Source organism: Musa acuminata, chromosome BXJ2-4, assembly GCF_036884655.1.
Source record: "Musa acuminata AAA Group cultivar baxijiao chromosome BXJ2-4, Cavendish_Baxijiao_AAA, whole genome shotgun sequence".
Taxonomy (NCBI): domain Eukaryota; kingdom Viridiplantae; phylum Streptophyta; class Magnoliopsida; order Zingiberales; family Musaceae; genus Musa; species Musa acuminata.
The window spans coordinates 31,029,222-31,052,694 of NC_088341.1; the positions used below are offsets into that span (position 1 = coordinate 31,029,222).

The 23,473-nt window shown below is 38.7% G+C and overlaps 3 protein-coding genes across 6 annotated transcripts in view; 2 read left to right on the forward strand and 1 right to left on the reverse strand.

Annotated features, from left to right (window-relative positions):
* The window catches only part of LOC103982124 (protein SHOOT GRAVITROPISM 6), a 54,299-nt gene extending 41,677 nt beyond the window's left edge, over nt 1–12,622 (reverse strand). For all 4 annotated transcript variants that reach the window (XM_065104579.1, XM_018830121.2, XM_065104578.1 and 1 more), the window contains exons 1-13: nt 12,487–12,622; nt 12,312–12,402; nt 12,167–12,221; nt 11,928–12,059; nt 9,979–10,050; nt 8,352–8,442; nt 8,153–8,248; nt 8,001–8,079; nt 7,846–7,909; nt 7,554–7,657; nt 7,347–7,452; nt 3,737–3,826; nt 1,070–1,147 (exon numbers count right to left, since the gene is read on the reverse strand). In XM_065104579.1, the coding sequence (XP_064960651.1) occupies nt 1,070–1,147; nt 3,737–3,826; nt 7,347–7,452; nt 7,554–7,657; nt 7,846–7,909; nt 8,001–8,079; nt 8,153–8,248; nt 8,352–8,442; nt 9,979–10,050; nt 11,928–12,059; nt 12,167–12,221; nt 12,312–12,402; nt 12,487–12,520 (1,092 nt within the window). In that variant the 5' untranslated portion in view covers nt 12,521–12,622. The remainder of the gene's footprint in view (nt 1–1,069; nt 1,148–3,736; nt 3,827–7,346; nt 7,453–7,553; nt 7,658–7,845; nt 7,910–8,000; nt 8,080–8,152; nt 8,249–8,351; nt 8,443–9,978; nt 10,051–11,927; nt 12,060–12,166; nt 12,222–12,311; nt 12,403–12,486) is intronic.
* Nucleotides 12,623–12,790: 168 nt separating this feature from the next.
* Nucleotides 12,791–14,639, forward strand: LOC135610273 (pentatricopeptide repeat-containing protein At2g33760-like). Its single transcript, XM_065104582.1, has one exon. The coding sequence runs from the start codon at nt 12,820–12,822 to the stop codon at nt 14,593–14,595; it is 1,776 nt and encodes a 591-aa protein (XP_064960654.1). The 5' UTR covers nt 12,791–12,819; the 3' UTR covers nt 14,596–14,639.
* A 7,018-nt stretch (nt 14,640–21,657) lies between these two features.
* On the forward strand, nt 21,658–22,732 carry LOC135610274 (probable aquaporin TIP1-1). The gene is made up of 2 exons (XM_065104583.1): nt 21,658–21,837; nt 21,935–22,732. Exons 1-2 carry the CDS (start codon nt 21,705–21,707, stop codon nt 22,552–22,554), a joined length of 753 nt encoding a protein of 250 aa, XP_064960655.1. The 5' UTR covers nt 21,658–21,704; the 3' UTR covers nt 22,555–22,732.
* The last annotated feature ends 741 nt before the right edge of the window (nt 22,733–23,473 follow it).

The window sequence follows — 23,473 nt, forward strand, 5'->3', positions numbered from 1 at the left end:
TGTGTTGAGCTCTATATCAGATGCAGTAAGGAAATTTTATTAGTTCAGTAGCCTTATTGTGATAAAGCATAATTATATTACTAGCATGGTTTGCAGTACCGGTCCATACCGCCTGGTACGGGCGGTACGTACCGGTCCGACAGGCTTCCGGTACGCGGAACGCCTGTTACCGGTCCGGTACTGTAGTAGTACTGTAGTAGTGCTACAGTGCTCAGCACGCCTGAATATACCGCTCGGTACACCTGGGTGTACCAAGCGGTATACCGTACCGTACCGGTACCGAACCCAGGTCGAAACTCCGGTACGGTACGGTATTGCGAACCTTGATTACTAGTACATCAAATGTTCAAAAATGACTAGGATAAGTTGTTCTAAAGTCTATGAAATTAACAGTGAATCTGAGAATAATTGATTGATTGCCAGATAATTTTATTATTCACAAATTGTACTATTGATACTTCGATAGTTTTCTTGTATCATGAATTTCAATGACAATTATGTTCTGGTACATATTGCTTCAAAGTTTGAAGTTCAAACTATGCATTGGCAAATAATATTTCCTCATTTAATTTGACAACCTTTGAGACAAGCTTCATATTACATTTTAAGTATGAAACTTGGAAAAGATTTTTCAGACAATGATTCTGTTATCAATTTCCAGGCTAACATGAACCAAAATACTGAATCATATGACTCTTGTATTACTAAATCAGTAAAAAAGGTAAGGTTGATAATCTGTTTAATATCATGATGACTTTCTCAAGCACTGCAGAAACTATTGAAACCATAATGATTCTAGTTGGCCTTGAAGCTTATTATAATTAATGAATACACTCTATTCCAGAGTGGAACATGTCTATATCTAAGATAATTTCATAAGATATGTTATTCCGATTTCCAATCATTATACTCACTCGATGGGGAACCATGTAAGGACTAAAGCTTGTATGCTTCAATGTGTCTATTTTATAATATATGTCCATTCCCAAACGTAACCAGACAAGTTACTATTTCAAATTACCAATATGTCGATGCAACTACAAAACATTGCACTTTAACAACCACTCACATTCAGAAGGAAGACACAGAGATCCTCAGGATATACAGAACCAATTACAAGAAAGCAATGCTGAATCTCATTATAAGTCTGCAAAAGAAGAATAAACTGATCAATATATCATAGTTTAACAAAATGTCTTGCGTTTAAACAAGTAGATGAATAATGCAAAGAAAAAAAGAAAGAAAATAGAAGAGCAGCAAATTGATGATTGTAGCAATGTTATGTAGCAGTACATTAATCATGGTTTGACATTTCAGTTAGGAGACCCATACCGGTCAATGACCAGACCAGTATGGGTCTGGTCAGTGCCAGCATGACAGCATGCAGTACACTGGAGGAGAGGTAGAAAGGGAGAAGAAGAGGAGGACAAAGACGAGGAGAGGAGGAATTGACAAAGACGAGGAGGCAGAAGAGAGCAGTATCAGTCCGAGCAGCGGACAGGAGTGTTGGTGGCACTGGGCAGGCAGCACGAGCAGCAAGTGGTCTGTGACAAGTGGTGCAAAGGAGATGAGTGTGGAAGGAGATATCATGAGACAGAGAAAGCGGAGGTATTATGGTTCCTATTTATTGGAGTTAAAAAGAAAAATAAGAAAATTCATGCAATAAGCCTTGTACCGCAACTGGACACTAGAAAGGGGCAGTCCACATCTCGGTGCACTCCCAAACCAATAGATAATGGCCAGTACATACTCGTCCAAGCAAAATGGAATTCCTTGAAATTAATTTACTATCCATGAATAGCAAGAAACCATTCTCCATGAACTGATACTAGACGAATGACATGTATTTTACTCGCATAAATATGCATGTCTAAACACAAGAGTAATAATTAACATGCAATGGCACATGGCTCACTATCTTTGCCAGATTTCTTCTATAACCATTTCTGTTTTGATGGGGGCCTCTGGCCATTTAATCATATATCTAGAATCCCCTAAGTCCAATACGTTAAAATCCTCATGCAACTACCTCTTAGCTATCACATTCACAATGACAAGTTCCTTGTTAAAAAGGTTGGTTGTCCAATCCTCCTGGCTTGATCCATAAATCTTCTTATCATATATTTTCTAACTATTAGCCTGCCTTCGAGATTTGGAAGGTCATTCAATAACTTATGCTGTAAAGGACATTGGGTTTTTGGGGAACCCATTTCATTCTTTCCTTACACCATTTTGTTCGAAATGAACTTGTGAATCAGGCAAAAATTATAGGCTTTTCCAGGATGTTTGACCTAAAACTGGAAATTTGCTTAGAAAGCTTTAGGTGGTTTCCTCTTGAAGGGTTGATAACCTTAAAAAAGGAATTGCTTAGATTTCACTTTTTTCTTGCTTCATGCAAAGAGTTCTTATTGTTCTCCGAGTTATTGAAGTGTTTGATGAAAATTGAACATTAACTTCAAATGAAAAGAATAAATAAAAGGCTATCTTTATCTGTTTTGTAAAAGAAAAAAAGTCTCAAAAAGGAAAAGAAGAAAGAAAAAAAAGGAGAAGAGAAAACAGAGGAGCATCATCTATTCAAAGCAAAATTTTCTAACAAAAAAAAGAAGAAACAGGGAGTAACTAGAAAAAAAAAAGGAAGAGCTACTCTTTAGTAGATCAATGAAGGGGCCAATGCCAGAGAACCTAAAGAATCAACCTATAGATTAAGAGATGATCACGAGGATTGCTCTTTAAACAAAGAGCAACAACTAAAGGTAGTTAGATGAAAAGGGAAAATCAAAGTGGTTAAGAAATCTAATAACAAAAACAGACACTTTCAAGTAACTTCTGGTGTTGTGGAACAAATCTTAGCCCCAAATATTAAAAGACAAATTGGTGAAATATGTAGGTAGCTAAAATAACACACAAAAATCTCCTAAAGCTGTGAAAAATTTGGGAAAGCATTATCTAAGAAGTTACAAGCTTAAAAAATGAAGAAGTTTCAGATGATTTTAGCAATGACCTTATGCAGTGGAGAACTATTACTTCCAATTCCTGAAAAACTTTGTATTAATCAAATTGTAAATGATGCTTTGATATGTGGTTTTCCTCTAGTAGCAGTGCACCTAAAGTTCAGAGCATCAAATCCAAAAGAAGGCAAGTGAAGAAGATGATGGCAGACCCAAGGTTATTTTTTTTCCGAAGGCTGACTTTCTTATTAAGCTGCTACCTCATCAAGACTTTTACCAAATATTTTCAAATGTAATCTAATAGTGGTACAACATTTTGAAACAAGTGGGTCCAATGCCAAAAGACGTCTCAATAATCTCTGAGGTAGACCTATGACCAAGAAGCTTATCGTTATATGACTAATAGTGAACCTTGTGCACTAGATTACACTCTTCAGTGCTTAAAATCATTTGGTTAGAAATTTCATGAATGGTTATTCCCTTGTCCACTTTCCATCTAAATCAAAAGTTCAATCAAATGTCATCGATCCCATAAACTAATGAATGTGGCTATGATGAATGTCTTGTGCTTTCAGTATTTTGAATAATGCAGTATTAAAAGTTTAACCATCATATCATCATAATATTCCCCTCTATTATATAACATGAAATCTTACAGGTTGCGTTTCAGAAAATGGTTTGATACCTAAATGTGGAAGAGAAGCCAAAGAAACAAATACAGTGCTAAGTTGGGATTCTCGTTTCTGGCATAAACAAATATTAGTCATTACTTCAAACTAAGGAAGCACCTTTAGGCCCATCGAGAAGTTCAAACGGTGATCAGTCTGGCTATTGATGCATGCTACGGGGAGAAGCGTGCACAAGATTACTGTAAGTTCCTGCAGAAAACAAATTCACATTTACGAGAAATTGAGCAAAACAAACAAAAGGATTGAAAATTCTAATGTTGCATAATGCCTTAACTACACGGATCACATATAAACCTAATACAAAATCCCATATAAACCTAAACATAAGCATCTAACTTAACATTTAGATTTCTTTAATGAACAAAAATTGAAACTCAAATCATCAAAATATTCGTCTTATTATTTTCTGATATAGACCCATGTATTGAAAATCGTTAATTAGAACTTAAGCCTTCAAACCACTCAAGAATAAACAAAGTCAAGTTTACAGTTTAAACTGCAACTACAAGAAATAAAATCTCTTGATCTGAGTAACAAAAATAATCACTCTACAACTCCTGACAGGGTCTAACTGCTTTGCAGATTCATTAGTAGAGAAAGGAAGAGTGAATTGTTTCCAAAGAAGCATTTCTAAGCACTGATAAAATTGTATGCAATGTGGGAAATATCTGGGTCCTGCAGAAGTAACAGATGCCAGAAAGATCTGGTAAGGTCTGACTAGAGTCAGGTGTAGCAGATACATTAAAATCCTGAGGAAACATAGAGCAGACAGTAGCCAAGATGATTTACAACCAAAATATAACATCAGATATGAGGATGATAAGGCTTAGAAAGAGTGTCAGAGAGTTGCTTCCAAAAAAAAAAGTACAGAGTGGATGGTAGCCAAGATGGTAGGGTAGTATAGTACTCTGTCAGACATGGAGTATAGTACTTTGTTGGACATGGAGACATATATTTGAAAACAAGCTGGGAGCAGGTATAAAATCACCTAAAAGCAAAGATAAATTAACCAGGATCACCATGTGCTTCAACCATACTAGTAGAACATAGATCTTCAAAGCAAGCAATCTCTTGAGGATGCAATTGATATCATTTCAAAATAAAGCATTAACCACTAAAATCAACCAGCAAACCATTCTATTGAGTTTTTCTTACACAATGTCAGCCTCATCTAATTAACTGACAATGGCTCTATAGAATTTAGTTTCCTTACTTTTTTGCTTCTCAAGGTGAAGATAGGCCAAGGTTATCAATTTATTTACTATGACAAATGTAAGAAAAACAAGATGAGATATAGTAAAAAAAGAGAGAAGAAAGAAAGAAAGAAAAGAGAGACAGATACACAGCAAGAAGTTTTCTCTGGAAAAAAAGAGCCAGAGATTAATGTTGTGCTATTAGGCTCACATGGTCATGGAAAACAATAATAATGCTAACTAAAAGTGCACCTTAATTACAGCAAGCAAGCCCTAGGATGTTTCTTCTGGACACTGAAATGGTGTTCCTCAGGCTTGTATCAATGCACATGCATATTATATCAACTGCTTAAACTTCAAACCATGCAATGGATTTTGGCCTTCAACCTTGGACCTCAAGAAAGAATCTGCCCATATCTAGCCTACAAATGGTCAGCCACATTCTTGGTCAAAACTAGGGACTAATTTTTCAAATGGTCTGGAGAGAATAATGATAAGAACAGGCCCAAGCTTGGCCCAGTTCTTCTAATCAGCAATTTTTAGCCCAACACAACCATTTCCAGGCATACGCGGTGACCTATAATGAAGAAAAAGCACTCATGTAGGAACAAGCAAAAGTTCGGGGAACAAGCTTAGAGATCCAGAGCCTGACAAAACGTTTTTTCATTGGTCACTCAAAGGTTGATTGTCCCTTATCACATAAGTTGATCCCCTCAAGCACCAAGCAATCAAGAATTAAGTAAATGTATATGCACCCTCAGCCCCATGCTTGGCTTGCCAGGCATACATGAATAGAAAATCAAAGTTATAAGGAAGAAATTTTGAAGTTTTTCCGATTAGGAACTTTAATCATTGATCTAGAGCTTGATTGCCACTAATCACCAATTAGAAACTTTAATCACAAGAGTATGAGAAAAAGTGGGAATGAGAGAGTGCACTAAAGTTAGTGAGAGTGAGTGAAAAATGGGGGAGGGAGGGAAATTGAAAGCCCCAAAAGAGACCCCAACCTTCAATTTGACCATTAGGGCTAGATTTGACCAGTTTTGGGTTGGTACCAATCGAAATCCAATGTGTTTTGATCATATCAAACAGGTCGATAAGGGTCGAACTTCAATCATATCGATCGATACACCACCCATATCGACTGATACTAGATCAGTTTTCCATGTACCGCCTGAAATGGTTAGGTAACAATCAAGTTTGAATGTATCATATGGGTCGGTAATGGTCGAGTTTCCACGTACTGCCTGAAATGGTTAGGTAACAGTCTTTGAATGTATCATACGGGTCGGTAATGGTCAAGTTTCAATTATATCAACCCATACACCACCCTACCGACTGATACCATGCCAATTTTCTATGTACCACCCAAAACCGATACAACTCATTTCATACCATTTCAGGTCGTACGTCAAGCCTTGGCCATACCTATCTTGAACTTAGTCAGCAATCAATAAAACCTATTCAACCAAAGGAAAGGGCTCGCCATTATTGGGCTTTATTTTACAATTGAAAGCCTCATATAGCAGGTGCTAACTCCAATCTTAACCCAGACATCATGCTCATTGACCAAGAAAAAATGTTTGGAGGATCTTCCATCCAAGACAACGATCCCAAGCCCAACAAAAAAAAAAAAAAAGTGACGAATCCATCTTTGGATTCAACACTACAAAATATATTCCAGCTCAAGATGGAAAAGGCAAGGATCAAGAGTAATAACCCTGAGCAAGCCTTGTATAAGATAGTATAATTCTTGATTCCTTTCCATTTCTTGTGATTTTAAAACTATTCCATTTGCCATTATTTATACTTTCTAGTAGCTAAAGATTCATGAGAGTCCTAATTTTAGTCTAACTAATGTTCAAGAGCCCTATTAGGAACATTGCATGGACTATGAGTTAGAAAGGTTGTTTCACTATTAAAAGACACATTTGAAGTGTTATAATCATTGTTGAGTGATAATTTTTTCCATAATTGAAAAAAAGAACATTTGATCTTAATTCTCAAGGCATAATTGTTTTTTATTTCCAGTGTTAGCATGATTCCTTTAATCTCAGTTGATCCCAAGTCTCCGGAAGTTTTCACCCTTGGAATAGAAGATCAAGGGGCCAGTTTCTAACAATATATAAAAAGCAAAAAAGAACCACAACATAATCATCAAGTTATTCTGCAAAGTTATATACTACATGGTATGCAATTTCGAATTGTACCGCCCGGTACGGGCGGTACATACCGGTCCGACAGTATACCGGTACGCAGATCGCTCGCTGCCGGACGGAACGTGCTACAGTGCTATAGTGCTATAGTAGAGAGAGAAATATTTAAAATTAGGTGTACCGCTCAGTATGCCCTGGTGTACCGCTCGATACACGATACCGTACCATACCGAGCTAACCTCGAAACACCAGTACGGTACGGTATTGCATACCTTGATATACTATATATCTTTACTGATACAAGATCATATCATAAATGCACGATCAATCCTTCATAAAAATAGGAATAACAAAATCTACCTCAAAATCAAGTAGGGGAGGACCACTCTCTGATAGCAAACAGGCAGTAAGAAGATTATGCAGACTCTGTGTAGCAAGAAAAGCAATCTCTTGATCTTTCTTGTATCTGACACAGGTAAAACAACAAGCATATAACCACGTCTCATGTTTTACACTCATCTTTGGAAAAATAAATCAATAAAAGATTGTTGTCATCTTAATACACACAAGTCCAAAATCGTTGGGATTAGCCTGGGCAATCCTGCCTTCAACTGTGAACGGGTAATAAGTCCAACCATCTGTCCTAAAGCATCTACTGCAGAAAGTCGTACCTGTACCAACAGATATTATAGGGATATAATATACATGCTATGAGGTAAGATAAATTGATATCGTACCCAAAAGAAGAGGGTACACACATTGAACTTGTACAAGTATGCGTCTGTTTGGAGTTTCCACCTTATGACTATTCATTTAAATTTAAGGGAGTATTTAGAATTTAGATATCATCATTAAATACCTTTAGGTCTCGTGAACCTGCCCAAACTCTCAACAATAACTCAAAAACAGAGTTCATGAATGACCTGAAGTATATTTTAGTGTCAGGCTGATGAATAGCTGATGAGTACATCCAATAATCCATAACACATGAACAGAAAGATATCAGAAGCTTACATCACATCACTATCAAGAAGCGGATCTGAAGGGAAATCTCCAATATACTGCCAAGCAGCCTGACACCAGCATTTAAATGCTGGATAAATGTTTGTCAGTTATGTCAAGATGGTCATATAAAAGCCCTAAAAAAATGTTTAACAAACAAATACCATTTGCAAAAACTGGCCGTTGAGTGTCCCGCACACTTCCAAGAATAGGTAACACACGTAAAAGGACATCTTTCAAATGTGGGGTGAATTTCAAGGCTTGGGGAACAGTACACAATGTTAGCTAAAAGTGTGTAGATACCATCCAATAAATTCAGTTAAAGAAAAAAGAGAGAGGGGGGGGTGGGGGGGGATTCTACACCTTCAGCAGATGCAAAATCTGCTAGTATCTGCACCATGGACTGTAAAGCTGAATTAGGTCCGGATAAATGGAGAAAAACTTCTTCCATCATCTAGAACATGAGTTTAGCTCAAATCAGATAGTTGATATCAGAAAATGATAAAAAAATGGGAATAAATGAAGAGCCAAATAGTACCATCAAATATTAGTATCAAAAAGGATAAAGCAAAGTCTAAAGATGGTTACATTCAAACTATTTGAAAAAGAACAAAGACAAACAAGAAACTAGAGTTCCAACAAGAACAACATATTACACGGCTATATTCAGCTTGCGCTAAGTTTAGACCACAAAACCACAAATGAGGTCTTACTATGGGAACCAAAAATGACAATAACCCAAAAAACACAGTTCATAACAACAAGGATTAGCAAGCACATGTAGCCCTGCAATGTTTAAAATTTGAATTTCACCCGGCAAAACTTGTATTCCCATATATGGATTGCCATCTCGTACTGACCATGTGTATCATTCTGATGTACCAACCAATACCAATGTACCAAATGGTATACTGATACATATCAAAGACTCAAAGTGGAAGAAGAAGGAGAAGGGGAGATGGTGGAGGTAGAGGAGGAAGAATAAGATGGAAGAAGAGGAGACCACGGAGGTGGAAGAGGCGAGAAGATGATGGAAGAAGAGGAGGAGGAAGAGGAAGAGGAAAAGGAAGAGGAGCAAGAGGAAGAGGAGAACAGGAGGAAGCATATCCAAAAATGACAGCAGACAACGAGTGGCAGCAGGCAGCTCAGCGTGTATAGCAAAAAGGGCTCACAAACGCAAGCTGTAAAGTGTAAACCATATGAGTTAAATAGGTTTTTTTTTTTTTATTAATAGGCCAGACCGGACCCGCCGAAATGGGAGTGGTCCGCATACAGGTTCACGCCCAGACTGGTACATGCTGCCCCTTGCGTTCTGTCTGAACGAAACCACAGCCCTGATTCCCATAAAACCTTTTTTAAAAGATAAACATTCTTAGGAAGTTGTAATCTTAATCATACACCACTTCAAGTATATTGTAAATTATTTATTTTGATTCAACAACAACAATAAAGCTGTTAATGTCCCAACAAATTTTTCATTTTGATTATGTCTGTTCAAAAGAACATATATGGGAGTTTATCCTAGTGGTATATCCACAAGATCAATATACAGGAGCACATTTTCAGTATGTATAAACAACTATTTCTCAATCAATATAACAAAGCATTGTCATGCATATGCATCCACTCCAATCAAATAAAGGTTAATCTTTCGGTCTAACACCAGTCAAAACAGTACAGTTCCAGTACAGCTCAGGACTAACCTAAAACTGTTATAGAAATATTTTGATGTTCTATAGTTACAAATCAAGGTATTCTAATAGAAGAGAAAAGTTAAGAGAGTGGCAAATTTCCTAGGCTGTTTTATGTTGAACAGCACAAAAAATGCTGTTTATCAAGGTATTTTAGTGTCTAACTTGGAAAACAGAATTTTAGGACTTATTAATAGTTACCAATGTTAAAGGTTTCCAAAAATCTTTCCACCAATCAACTACAAGATCAAGACAGAACAGTTACTATAAAATACTCAAGCTCATCAAAAAAATCTTACCAAGTCAGGCGCATGAGATCCAATTGAAACAAGTAGACCAGCTGCTGCCCTTTGCCAGTCAGCATTAAGTTCCTAGCAGTACATAAGATAAGCCATATGAATATCACATAATATAAGTTAACTAATCATTACAAACAAAATGAAAAAACAAAGTAGAGCAACATCAACTTTCTTCTTCAATTTCTATTTTCATCCATGTATCAGAAAAGATTATTCAACTGTTTTATTGTGCACACAGAAAAAGAATAGAATATTGTTCTGAGATTCTCAGGACCCTTGAGAGTTTGAGATCTACTGTTAGATTGTTTGCTTCAGTGGCAGTTAATATTTCTAAAAAGAATATTTCCTTTTCTTTTATGTGTTAGCGTGTGACACCCAAATTTAGTCCCACATTAGATGTGGGAGGAAATTTGAGTTGGTTTATAGAGTTAGATGGGTCTACTACTGCTAACTTAAGCTTAAGAATTTTAAGCTATCGTTCAGTTCTATCAAGTTAGCAACTGTTATTCTATTGGCTCACGACTTGGAGCTTCTCTATCCCCCGAAAGAGTGAAAATAGATCTCTCTTTATTCCACTTTCTCTTATTATGTAACCTTCACGGTGAAAGTCAACAGGCAGTGTGTCTTTGCCAAGAGAAGGTCCACAATACTTTTCTAAATACATATAATTGATCTCATGTTGGTTGCTCCTCTTTGACAGAGCGACTGTGGTTTAAGACAATGAAATAACTCCCCTGCTTCCTCCCTAAACATCGCACTGGTGGAAGCCTCATGCAATAAGCAGTCCTCTTAAAGCCTCACTAGGATTTTGTCTCAAAAGTTCAATATTGATTAAAAATTAAGATGATCAACATAGATAAATCCTGTAATTTCATTCTTGTCCATGTATTTAATAAAAGGCCAAAAGGGCCCTCTCATGTTCTATATCACCCAGACCATTAAGCTATTAAAGTTCACAAACTTCTCACTACTACAATCATTAAGCCTTCATTTATCACGGAATACAAGTCTTCTAAGATCCAATGAGTAGCACATTTTCTATGACACACACTCCTTCAAAAGGGCTAGTAATTATCTGTTTTTGGTTAAAGAATTGAAGAAGTAGCTGCTTTTTCCCAACCTCGTTAGTTTTCCTACTCTTTTCTTTCTCTGCTTTTTTCCCAACCCCTAAAATATCAGTTTATATGCCAGTATGTATCATCTGGTGTGGTTGAAAAAAATGAAATAAAACAAAATATTGAAATGTATCGGTACTGGTTCAATCAGTATTTGAATCATTGATCACCAACTTATCTAAAACCATTAAAAGTCAACAAGATATTTCAATCTAGAACCTGTTCAAACCAATCACAATTGTAAAACATCTTTAAGGATAGCAAGCAATGCCTCATTTTCTTGTCAGAGGTTACAGATGAATTCAATTTAAGTTCCAGTAATCATGTAGCTATAAGACTTAAGAAATACACTCTCAACATAGAGGGCCGTTAGAACCATGTGCTTGAGGATCAGCACAAAGTGGACCATAGTCCGAGAAGGAACAAGTAGAGTGAAATGAAAATTACTCAACCATCTACATAAACCTTCTAATTGAATCCGGAGAAGGTAGGGTTAATATTATTATTGCATTAGTTTATTGGTTTTGACTTCTTTTTTGAGGCTTTAGGTCCTTTTCTCTTAATTCATATTAAAAAGTATCAAATTTACAGACACCATTTGATTTAACAACAAAAGTATATTTATATTACCAGCATTTGATGTAATTTACAATAAAAACATATTAAAAAGTCACTACTCACAAACCTAAGGTATCACAAAGTCAAGGAAACAAATATTCTAGAAGAAATGATATGGTAAAGTCCATATCTAACATGAAGAAGTAAAAACATAAAATCAATTAAATCAAAATTACGAACAATTCTTTATCCAATGTACATTCAAGGTATTCATACCTTAGAGGTTATAATCTCTGAAGTGGCTATCTTTGCAAGCTTAGCCATATATGTAGAGTCGACATCCTTCGGGTCCATAGCCCGAACTGCCCCCGCCATAACAAGGAACACTCCAGCCATGTTACCAAAACGCTGAGCAACAGACCGATCCCAATCAAACCAATTCAAGATACACGATCAAGAATCAAAGAAAACAGACACAGATTCTTGAATTGATTAAATTCACGGGAATTACATACCCGACGCCCTCCTTTGGATATTGAGACACAGCAATCAATGACCAAAAGGGGATTCCTGCGAAGCAAAGCCCTTCAAGATTCTGAAGCAAGGAGCAAGAGGAAAAGATCTCAGGGAAGGAACAAGAACAAAATATAGGGTAATTACAGCGGCGCGATTTCTCTAAGAGCGGCCAGAGATGATTCCCTTACGACGGGCGATTCGTCGACCAAAGACGACACCAGCACCTGCACGGCCTCTGCGAGGAAGAAATGGAGAAAACGGAATGAAGCCTCAAGAAAAAGAGAGAAGAAGGGTTGGAATTGGGGGGACAAAGGTTTACCTAGGGCGGGCAGAGAACCGGAGGAGGACGCCATGGCCGACGAAGCGAAGGAGACGAACAATAGGCAACAGAAACCCAACTAAGAAGAAAGAAAATAATCAGGGTGCGGTGACAGCACAACCGAAGGAGAGTGTGGGGTCGGGCCTCGGCAGCGCAATTTACGTATTCCCTTATAAAATAAAATAGGGAGATGGGAGTCCGTAGGTATGGACTCCACGTGGGCTGTGCACCAACAAATCTCAAACGTCGCTTAGTTCCCTAGCGACCTATCTCAACCGTTCGCGCACATTGATCTCCTCACACCGACGATTGGGCCTCTCCGGCTTCTCTCTCATGATACGAAGAGCAACCGTACATCCCTGCCCGCACTCACCAACCTATGAAGCCCTCCTCCGTGCGGGACGCCGCGTTCGCCCTCTTCAACAGGTCCATGCCCGCATCGTCGTCGCCGGCCACCACCGCACACGCTCCTTCCTAACCAAGCTTCTTACTCTCATCCTCTGCTCCTCCTCCTCCGCCAGCTGTTCCACCGCCGCCTATGCCCGCACCCTCTTCCTCTCCATCCCCGAGCCGGACACCTTTCTCTTTAACTCCCTCATCACCGCAGCCGCCAAATACGGCCGCCCAGCCGACGCCATCGTTCACTACCGCCGCATGTCCGCCGCCTGCTTGGAGCCCTCCAATTACACCTTCACCTCCGTCGTCAAAGCCTGCGCCGATCTCTCCGCATCGCGAACCGGCCGAGTTGTCCATTCGCGAGTCATCTCTAATGGGTTTGATTCCGATGTATTCGTTCAGACCGCATTGGTGGTGTTCTATGGAAAAACGGGCGATTTGCACCACGCGAGGAAGCTGTTCGACAGAATTCCCAATCGGACGGTCGTTGCTTGGAATGCAATGATTGCTGGGTATGAGCAGAATGGTCTTGCTGAGGAAGCTGTTGCGATATTCCAATTGATGCAGGTGGCCGGCAAGGAACCGGATTCAGCCACTCTGGTCAGCTTGTTGTCGGCATGCTCCCAGTTGGGTGCCTTGAGTTTGGGTCAGTGGGTGAATGACTATTTAGTCAACAAAGGTCTAGAGCCCAATGTGGTTCTTGGCACTGCACTGATAAACATGTATGCTCGATGTGGTCATTTAGAAAAGGCTCGCAAGATCTTCAATGGCCTCCAGGAGCGAAATGTGGTTGCTTGGACTGCAATGATATCAGGATATGGGATGCATGGTCACGGGCATCAAGCAATTAAGCTCTTCCAACAAATGAAGTCAAGTGGACTGTCACCTAATGATGTCACGTTTGTTGCGGTTCTATCCGCATGTGCACATGCAGGACTTGTTAGCGAGGGCCAGGAGATCTTTGCATCAATGAGGCGAGACTATGGGCTGGTTCCTCGTGTCGAGCATCAAGTTTGTGTGGTAGACATGCTTGGGAGAGCTGGACTTTTGGATGAAGCAATGCTGTTCGTAAGGGAAGAGACGAGGGGGCTGCCAGGGCCGGAAGTATTGACAGCGATGCTTGGGGCCTGCAAAATGCACAAGAATTTCAGTCTTGGTGTGGAGGTGGCAGAACACCTTCTTGCCATTGAACCTGGGAATCCTGCTCACTATGTGCTGCTCTCCAACATTTTTGCATTGGCTGGCAGGATGGATCGAGTGGAGAAGATTAGAAACGTAATGATCCACAGGCATTTGAAAAAACAAATTGGGTATAGCTTGATAGAGATCAATCAAGCAGCCCATGTATTCCGCATGGGGGATACATCTCACCAACAGACTATGGAAATTTACAAATACTTGGAAGAATTGATCAACAAGATTAAGGAAGCAGGTTATGTGCCTGAAACCAGTGCAGCATTGCATGAATTGGAAGAAGAGGAAAGGGAATTTGCACTTAGATTCCACAGTGAGAAACTCGCAGTGGCATTTGGGCTCATGAATACTTCCAAGAACTCACTCATTAGGATTGTTAAGAACCTACGGATGTGTAACGATTGCCATTTGGCCTTCAATTTCATATCACTTGTTTCAGGAAGAGAGATAATTGTTAGAGATAAGCATCGATTCCACCATTTTAAACAGGGCTTATGTTCTTGTCAAAATTATTGGTAGTGAAACACCTTATTGTTTGTTATATTAACATGGCAATCTTGATATGTCATTTTTTAGTAAAGTTGAACCTAAGATGGTAGTCATTGCTTGATTGAGGAGATTGATGAACTTTGGCTTACCTGATCAGGTAATCTGCAATTTGGAAACCAAAATTGTAGGTCACTGATTCTACAGTGTATCGAGTAGAACACTCAATTCTCACATTGTTATTATCTTTCAGACTTTGTTTTCACAATTACATCACTCGGTTTTCATTGTAGCAAAGATATCAAAATATTAGTATGTTTCTTGAAGAAGCAGCTTTGATTACAATGTATACCAAGTCATTAATTCACTGAAACATTTTGTAAAATTATTCTTGATCATATTTTATCGAAGCCTCGTGTTCTCAGCTTGTCACAAGGAAGCAGCTGCTAGTACTCTACCAACTTTGAGGTTCATGATTACGATATTATCAGAGATATTATTTTACTGAAGCATCATTTATAAAGGACCATTTTTTCATCTTTATATTCCAAGGTTCTTTCTTTACATATTTAATATAATTTTATAATACTTTATATCAAGGATTGAAATATCATATCGTATCGGTGTTTCGAGCTTGGCTCGATATGATACGGTACCGTGTACCATACCGTACCGAGGCCATCAACATCATTGAGTCTTGCCCTTTTCTTATAACATATAAATCAAAATTTTCTTCTAATAACTTCTATTGTTGCATAACTAGTCTAGTCATAAAACTTGTAGATTTTCTACTAAGTGCTTCAGCTACAACATTAGCTTTACCTAGGTGATAACAGATGGTATAATCATAATCATTTAGAAATTCTATCTATCTCCGTTGCCTCATGTTTAACTCTTTTTGAGTAAAAATATACTTTAAACTCTCGTGGTCAGTAAAGATTTTAAATGTCCGCCCATATAAGTAATGCCTCCAAATCTTTAGAGCAAAAATAATTGTTACCAATTCCAAATCATGAGTTGGATAATTCAATTCATAACTCTTTAGTTGTCTAGAAGCATAAGCAATCACTTTCCCCTTTATGTATCGAAACATATCCAATACCCTTTCTTGAAGCATCGGTGTAAACTACAAATCCCTCGTTATCACTTAGAATAGTGAGAGGCATTATTCAAACCAAAAGACATTACTAAAAATTCATAGTGTCCATATTACGTTCTAAAGTTGTTTGTGGGATATCTTCCTTCTTGATCTTTAATTGATAATAACTTGACCTCAAATCAATCTTGGAGAATACATGTGCACCTTGCAAATGATCCAACAGATCATTAATTCTAGGGAGGGGATACTTCTTCTTTGTTTTTTTTGTCACCTGATTCAACTGTTTGTAATCAATACTAGCATGATAAAAAGATAGTCAATCTATATCAAATATAATATATGGCAGTACGCCAAGGTGTACCGACCGGTACACCTAATTTAGGTGTAAAATCCTCCAAAAATACTTGAAAATAAAAAAAAATAGGATATGAATTTTAAGTTAGAAATAAATATAGTATTAGTATAAGTTTAGTAAAATCAATGTAAATTAGATAAGAATAGTATCACATATCTTTTTCGGGCTTTGAGGAATAGTCTTGTACAAGGTTCGTATTTCAGTCTGTTACAAATTATCCCTATGTAAATATTGAAATATCTAAAAAAAATATTTGAATTATTAAACTATTTTATTACAATATAAACTCTAAAATTTAAATGAATTAAATAATCACATATATAGATATACCTGATTATTGATTCTACCACCAAAATGAACGACGGGCCTCCACGGGTGGTGGATCAAGGTTCTTGATCCTATACATCTGCATATCAATATGATATGTTTGTTGGACCCAATCATGAAATTGATCCCACGATAAAATGTATTGATATATCATATGCCATTGATGCATCAATGTGGTGATGATCATAAGTTGATCGTCATGAATCACTTTTGTTCGAGATAGCTCCTAAGGCATATATTTGTGAATGTTAGAACTTCTAGATTTGCTACTGATCTATTGCTCTGTATCATACTGTTACTCAGAGAAGGATGACCAACAATCACCGTATTGCTATTACCCATATGATTCTCTATAATATGACAATTGTGAATACGACGAGCTTCTTTCTGCGTCTACATCATATAGGCTCTATCGTATTTGCTTAAATTCATCCACTGTCTTCCCTTTCTCTTTCCATGCAAATGTGAGAAAAAAAGAGTTTGAGATAGTTTAAGAGAGTATGAGAATGAATTGGAGTGAAATAATAGAGAAGAAGAGTTTAAAAACCTATAAGAAAGGGCTCCAATAGTCAATTTGACCATTGGAGCACTATTATCAAGCAGTGACGGTCGATTTTGACCATTACCGAGCAGTGTCAGGCGGTAACAATCGAAATTTCAACCGTTACCATCCGATATAATCTCGTATAAGCGTTCCGCCCGGTAGAGGGCAATCCACATACCGGTATGCTATCGGGCCGGTATGTACTGCTCATACTATGCGATATCATTTGAAACTGTATATCTTGCTTTATATCACTTAATCCTTTCTTGAACTTACATATATTGGAAAATCTAGGGGCGACATCATATGCGTAGCGAAAGAACATAAAACAAAAACCTCAAATTTCCTAATACGTGTTCATCATCATGCGCAGATTAATGCGCAAAACCAACGAAATAAAAAACCACGTATAAGGTAGTTATGTTATATAGGGAGATCGTATATCCCTGAATCACTATAGATCTGTCAGAGTAGATGAATGAGGTCAAGCGTCCTCCTCTCTAGTGGTGATCCATATAGCAAGGCTGCAATGATGCTCCTTAGATCTCCAGGCCTACTCTTTGAGGAGGAGAAGGGGAGAGGAGAATAGGAGGTGACAACTAAGAAGCCTCAACCTATGGGCCTTTAGTACCCTCCTATTTATAGAGGACCCCAATTAACCTTAATGGATCATGCCCTATTGGGTATTGGATCTTCATCCAATTACCCAAGTCTTTTAGATTAGTGGGTCTCTACCCAATAATCTCTTATTAGCTCTTATTAGATCTCATCCATGGGATCCAATAATTCATGAGCTTATTAGATATCCAATAAGATAGGGGCTCCAACGAATATCTCATATCTGAACCTCTACTCGTCGCAACACCTACCATATGTGTATGATGCTCTAGGCCTAATATCGAGCTAGTTGTGAGTCATACCTATCAGAACTCCTTCTGGCTAAATGAATTATTATCTTCATAATAATTCACTCGACTCATCGATTGGGGACGTACTAGGTCACTACGCCATAGTCCACAGACGATATTAGAGAATCCAATCCTTTGGACCTATATATTCTCAGTTACCGTATACCTATAGTCCCTCAACCATCTAATATCACAGAGACCATATATCAGGTATGGTGCTGTCAGGCCCATACGGATTCTCCTCGAGTCTCGCTCTAATCGGATTCTCCCGGAGAACTCTTTCTCTCTCAATATGAATGACCTTGGCTAAGGATTTGTCTAAGCAAGAACACACGGGATATTCCTCTCATGATACCGAGAGCGGATGATCCTCTATCGATACTTAATAGTTCTCATAAGGTTGGTTGTTACTCCCAATAATCGGCTATACTAGATTTGAAACTTCCAAACCTATTAGTCTAATATTAAAAAGTAGAGTACTTGTACGGGACATTCTTAGTATCTCAAGTCTAAGAACCAGATACACTATTGGGACTACAAAATCATTATCTGACAATAAGGCATCGTCAACCATACAGTATTCCGTGAGCGGATCAATCAGTGAACTCATTCTCTAATTGACACATACACTGTATCCCTAGTGTCCCCACACGAGTAGCTATGAGACCAACTACATCCATCATATGGACAAGTATATAGTACACTAGTTTGTCCGGTTATCTCGATGTCCCTCTCGAGCAACCTATGATCAGGATTATTTATGATCTGTGTTTAAAAGTAAATCGATCTCATTATCGTGATCTCATCATAATCCGATTCTCATTGCATATATCTATGGATATGATAAAAATATCAAAATATAATAAGAAAAAAGAATACGTATCATGTCATATGTGTCATCACTCTTGGCTTACATGACACTTACAGGGGCACATATGACTAGCAACATAATGATTTTTTTTTTTACATAATAATATTATTGGAAGGCATCTTTGATGATGAATTGCTTACTGAAACTTATGAAACAATTGATTTAGAGGTTAGCACAATGCAAAAAACGAAACATGCTAGCTTATATGAAGGCAAAACGCAGGCATATTGGATCATAAGCTGTAGAAACAAATTGTCATTTTCTAAATCTGCTCCAATTGTAGGCATCTAGCGACATCCCTACTCGGGAGAACATCCAACACTAGCCTGGCCATAAAGTTTGAGACGCTTTTAAGTCAATTATTTCTGAAGAAATTCTATGATCTTGCATATTGGTATTTTTATAAGCTAATCTGTATGCATTGACCTTCAAAAGAATTAAGTTGTTTTGACATTCTTTTTCTTTCTTGTTTTCCTTCTTTCTCCTTTTTGTAGGTATTGGCATGAGGTTAGTTGTAATAGGTTCACAGGAAGATATGACCCGAGTCATGATTATGCATGCACAAGATTCCATCAAATTCTTGGAGATGCTATATTTTTGTGGCTGCCTCTCTTCAGCTGGTGGCTACAGTTATGCAAGCATCTGTTTATGTAAGCCTCGGGCCCTTATACAATCAAAGTGTTGAGCAATGTTCATATCTTTGGTGAGTTTCTACGGAAGACCAACAATGTTGTGGTAAAATATGTTGAAGTATATCATAAGCTCATGGGATATTCTGTCCATTCCACTAAACATTACTGTGCATTTTTTCTTACTGAGCATGTTACAGAAGATTTTTATGTTGAAGTATTTAATTTCATTTTGTTGTCTGCTAGTAACCTTGAATTAGAAATAAAGGTCAACTCAGTAACATTGGTCCAAAAGAGACAGCAGCTTATGATAAAACTGGAAGCCAAATTCTATTGAAATAAAAGGGTGATTTTGTTCAAATTATTTAGTATTTTTCAAACGGTATCTTCATTTTATTTTTTAAATAATATTTTTTAATTTTAAAATACTTAGATTTTCTTTTTTTTTATTTTGTCACTTATTACAGTGTTATGATCTCTTATAGTATTTAACCACCATAATAAAAATATTATAAATAATCTAAATAGATTTCCAATCTCAACCAAACTAACCATAAGTCTAAAAATATAATATCATAATGATAAATTAAGAAACACGATATAATATCACTTACCATTTTTTGAATAATATTTACAGTATTTTTAATATATCAATAGAACACTATAAATATCATTGAAAAATACTACAAATGAATCAAATAAAAACACTATAATAATTTATAAAAGTAAAAAAAACACTATAATATTTTTAAATTAAAATATTATTTTTTAAAAAATAAAATATGGATATTTTTGAAAAATATTTAAAATATAGATATTTTTTAAGAAAATCCCCCAACAAAATAAAGCCAAATAAAAAGAAGACCAATGCGTCCAGCGTCCAGCGTCCGGTGTCCTCGCACGCACTATGGTACGTACCCGTGAACCAAGGGAACGCCAGTGGACCACGTTCTCTTGTATCACAGTGGCTGAGTGAGAGAACACGAGTGGGCTATGGCTTCACGTGGGCTCTGCAAGCACAAGAATGGTGCTAAGAATTTAAAGCGACTCGGGAGAAGCACACTCCCATCTCCAAAGTCTTAAAAGTGTATACTGTCAATAGGAACAGTGATTGACAAGTATGGTTGTGGTGATAAACCAGTGTGCTATAAACTTCGTTGACCTCACCGTACTTTATAAGACCTGCATGTGGAGTTCTGTCTGGCCTATCAAGTGCTCTGAATTATTGGCCTAACAAGTGCTCTTCTTGGGAGCTCTCCTGCAGTATTTATTGGAGTACTGGTATCAGTTTTGTTAGCTTGGTTTGCTTTGGGGCCGCTCATAGTTTTGTTAGCTCGAGTTGTGGTCAGTGATCGAAGGAATTATTTCTGTAATTACAGTTGGTCTTGAATCATACTGTCTGTCTTCATCTAAGATGGCCTTTGCGTTGAGCTTTTTTGCCTCATTTTACTTGGACCAACTTCTCTGGTTTTGTCTGTTGCAATGATTGCAATTGAATACTCATGTACATGATATGAGAGAAGTGTTAGGTATAATGTCGTAATTAAGAAGAACAAATCCAAACTTGACACACTCCACAGGTGAGTAAAGTGTAATAGGCAAAATTTTAGCCTCTCTAAGCATTATTATGCAATATTCTCTCAGAAATTAAAATTTTCTTTGTTCATATAATTTATTTTTCCTTTTAGTCTAATTAACGTTTTGATGCTTATTACATTAGGAAATGTGCTCCCATTAATTACAAAATTATAAATGATGGAGATTGGCATCAAAAATCAAGTCCCACTGGAGCATTTAGACATGTAATTGATGAACAAGTGGATAAGGTTTGCTTACTCGAATGCATTTCTTATTAGAATCTGATTGGGTCTTAAGTTAATTCCAGGCCATATTTTGTTTAATCCAATGTAAACAGACACTTATCATCTGTGAAACCTCAAACAGCGGTACACTTTTTAAGGCAATGGCTCATTTTGATTTAGGTGGGCCACACCGCCGTTGCTTCATTTCAAATATGATATGATGTTTGCTGCACCATCGTGATGAGCTGTACCATTCACAATCTACAAGTGAGCCTGTACCAGATCCCTTAGTCCATTCCCCTGTGAGTAATTTTGTCGTATTCTTTCGCAACCCAGCTGTTCACCTTCCGCTCTCTGACAAATAGGTCCCGAGTGGGTCCCGCTTTTTTCCTTGTCTCCGCTTGATCAAAGGGTAGGTGGGCCACACGGGTCAGTCATGAACGGTGAATGTGTGTTTTTTTGTTTTTTCCGTCGCCCGGTTCGACCGGGTACCGGCTACTCCCGGTCGCTCTCCCAGTATACAATGGGAGCTGGTGGAGCTCTTTATTAGTCCATTGCTATTGCAGCGGAAGAGTCGCATTCGGATTGGAAGAGAAAGAAGAAGAAGATGCCGATCCCTCGAATCGCCGTTGGAACTCAGGAGGAAGCGACTCACCCGGGCACGCTCAAGGCCGCGCTCGCCGAGTTCATCTCCACCCTCATCTTCGTTTTCGCTGGCCAAGGCTCCGGCATGGCCTTTAGTACGTCCCCTGTTCGCGCTTGTTCATCATCACCATGCAATGCTGGGTTTTCGTGGGATCTCATGCAGTCGTTTGCTTGTTTTCCGTGCCGCCGCAGGCAAGCTGACGGGCGGCGCAGCCACCACTCCGGCGGGCCTCATCGCGGCAGCCCTAGCGCACGCCTTCGCCCTATTCGTGGCCGTGTCCGTGGGCGCCAACATCTCTGGTGGCCACGTGAATCCGGCCGTGACCTTCGGCGTCTTCATCGGCGGCAACATCACCCTCCTCCGCAGCATCATATACTGGATCGCGCAGCTCCTCGGCTCCACCGTCGCGTGCCTCCTGCTCCGCTACTCCACCGGCGGCCTGTCCACGGGCAGCTTCGCTCTCTCCGGCGTCAGCGTGTGGGAGGCGCTCGTGCTGGAGATCGTCATGACCTTCGGCCTCGTGTACACCGTGTACGCGACGGCGGTGGACCCCAAGAAGGGTAGCCTGGGCACCATTGCGCCCATCGCCATCGGCTTCATCGTGGGCGCCAACATCCTGGCCGGCGGGGCCTTCGACGGCGCGTCCATGAACCCGGCCGTGTCCTTCGGCCCCGCCCTGGTGAGCTGGTCCTGGGACGACCACTGGGTCTACTGGGCCGGACCCCTCATCGGCGGCGGCCTCGCCGGTCTCGTCTACGAGTTTTTCTTCATCTCCCACACTCACGAGCAACTCTCCTCCGCCGACTACTGAGACGCCACCCTCTTCTTCTTGTCTACGTTGTGCACCTCCACTTCTGCGCATTCAAAAGCTGGCCGTAAAAAGCCCACCCCTTTTGCTTCCTCGTCTCTGTGGCTTCTCTTCTCCTCGTGTAATCTTGGTCCTCTGTTCCTGGATCTGGCTCTCTAATCCATCTTTAAGTTTATCTCCATCCCCCATGTAATGTTTTCTTTTGTGTGCAACGGTGAGAACAGCTAAATGCCCACTGTGTGTTGGATCTATAATTCGCTAAAAAATTACCATCTTTTTTACCGTAATCTAAGACAAACAAAGCATCTACATGTGTAAAACACTTTTGAGATCAAGAACTACTATAATCTGAAATAATTGAAGCTTCTGCAGACTACAAGTAGATCACTGCAAACTTGTACATTTGCTTTGCAGTCCATAAATGAAAGTAATCATTGACAGTGGTTGTCAATGTTGTATGTTGATAATATATAGAGTTTGCACTTGAAGAAGAGAATCCAATTTCATTAGCATTGAGCCCATGAACAATATATGACCTAATCAAACTCTTCCCAACATAATCCTACATCGTGTGACAGTAATCTACTGAAGCAACAATCATTGCTACATTCCCAACTGAGTCGTCACATAATAAAGGACACCATCTTCTTCCAGTTTCTTCGTTCTTTCTTGGACTATGTATGTCATGATTCATTCCTGTGTGTACATTGCATGTGCAGAGACCAGTTGCTATAATCAAAATACTTTGAGAGATTTGTGCACAATCTCCTGGGCCATTTCTAGTGATAGATCTTGGCGCTACTCCTTGCTACCTTTGCCTGATATCACATAAATTGGATTGGTAATTGGAATATATGTATGTTTGCCATGTCTGACACTTGCAAGTCCTGCCCACAGGCGACACAAAGCTCGACAAGAAATA

Bases quoted from the DNA above. Each gene is read 5' to 3' on its own strand.
- LOC135610273 (XM_065104582.1), top strand. From the start codon at position 12,820: ATGATACGAAGAGCAACCGTACATCCCTGCCCGCACTCACCAACCTAT.
- LOC135610274 (XM_065104583.1), top strand. From the start codon at position 21,705: ATGCCGATCCCTCGAATCGCCGTTGGAACTCAGGAGGAAGCGACTCAC. The intron at 21,838-21,934 runs GTACGTCCCCTG...GTGCCGCCGCAG, and splicing joins AGGCTCCGGCATGGCCTTTA to GCAAGCTGACGGGCGGCGCA.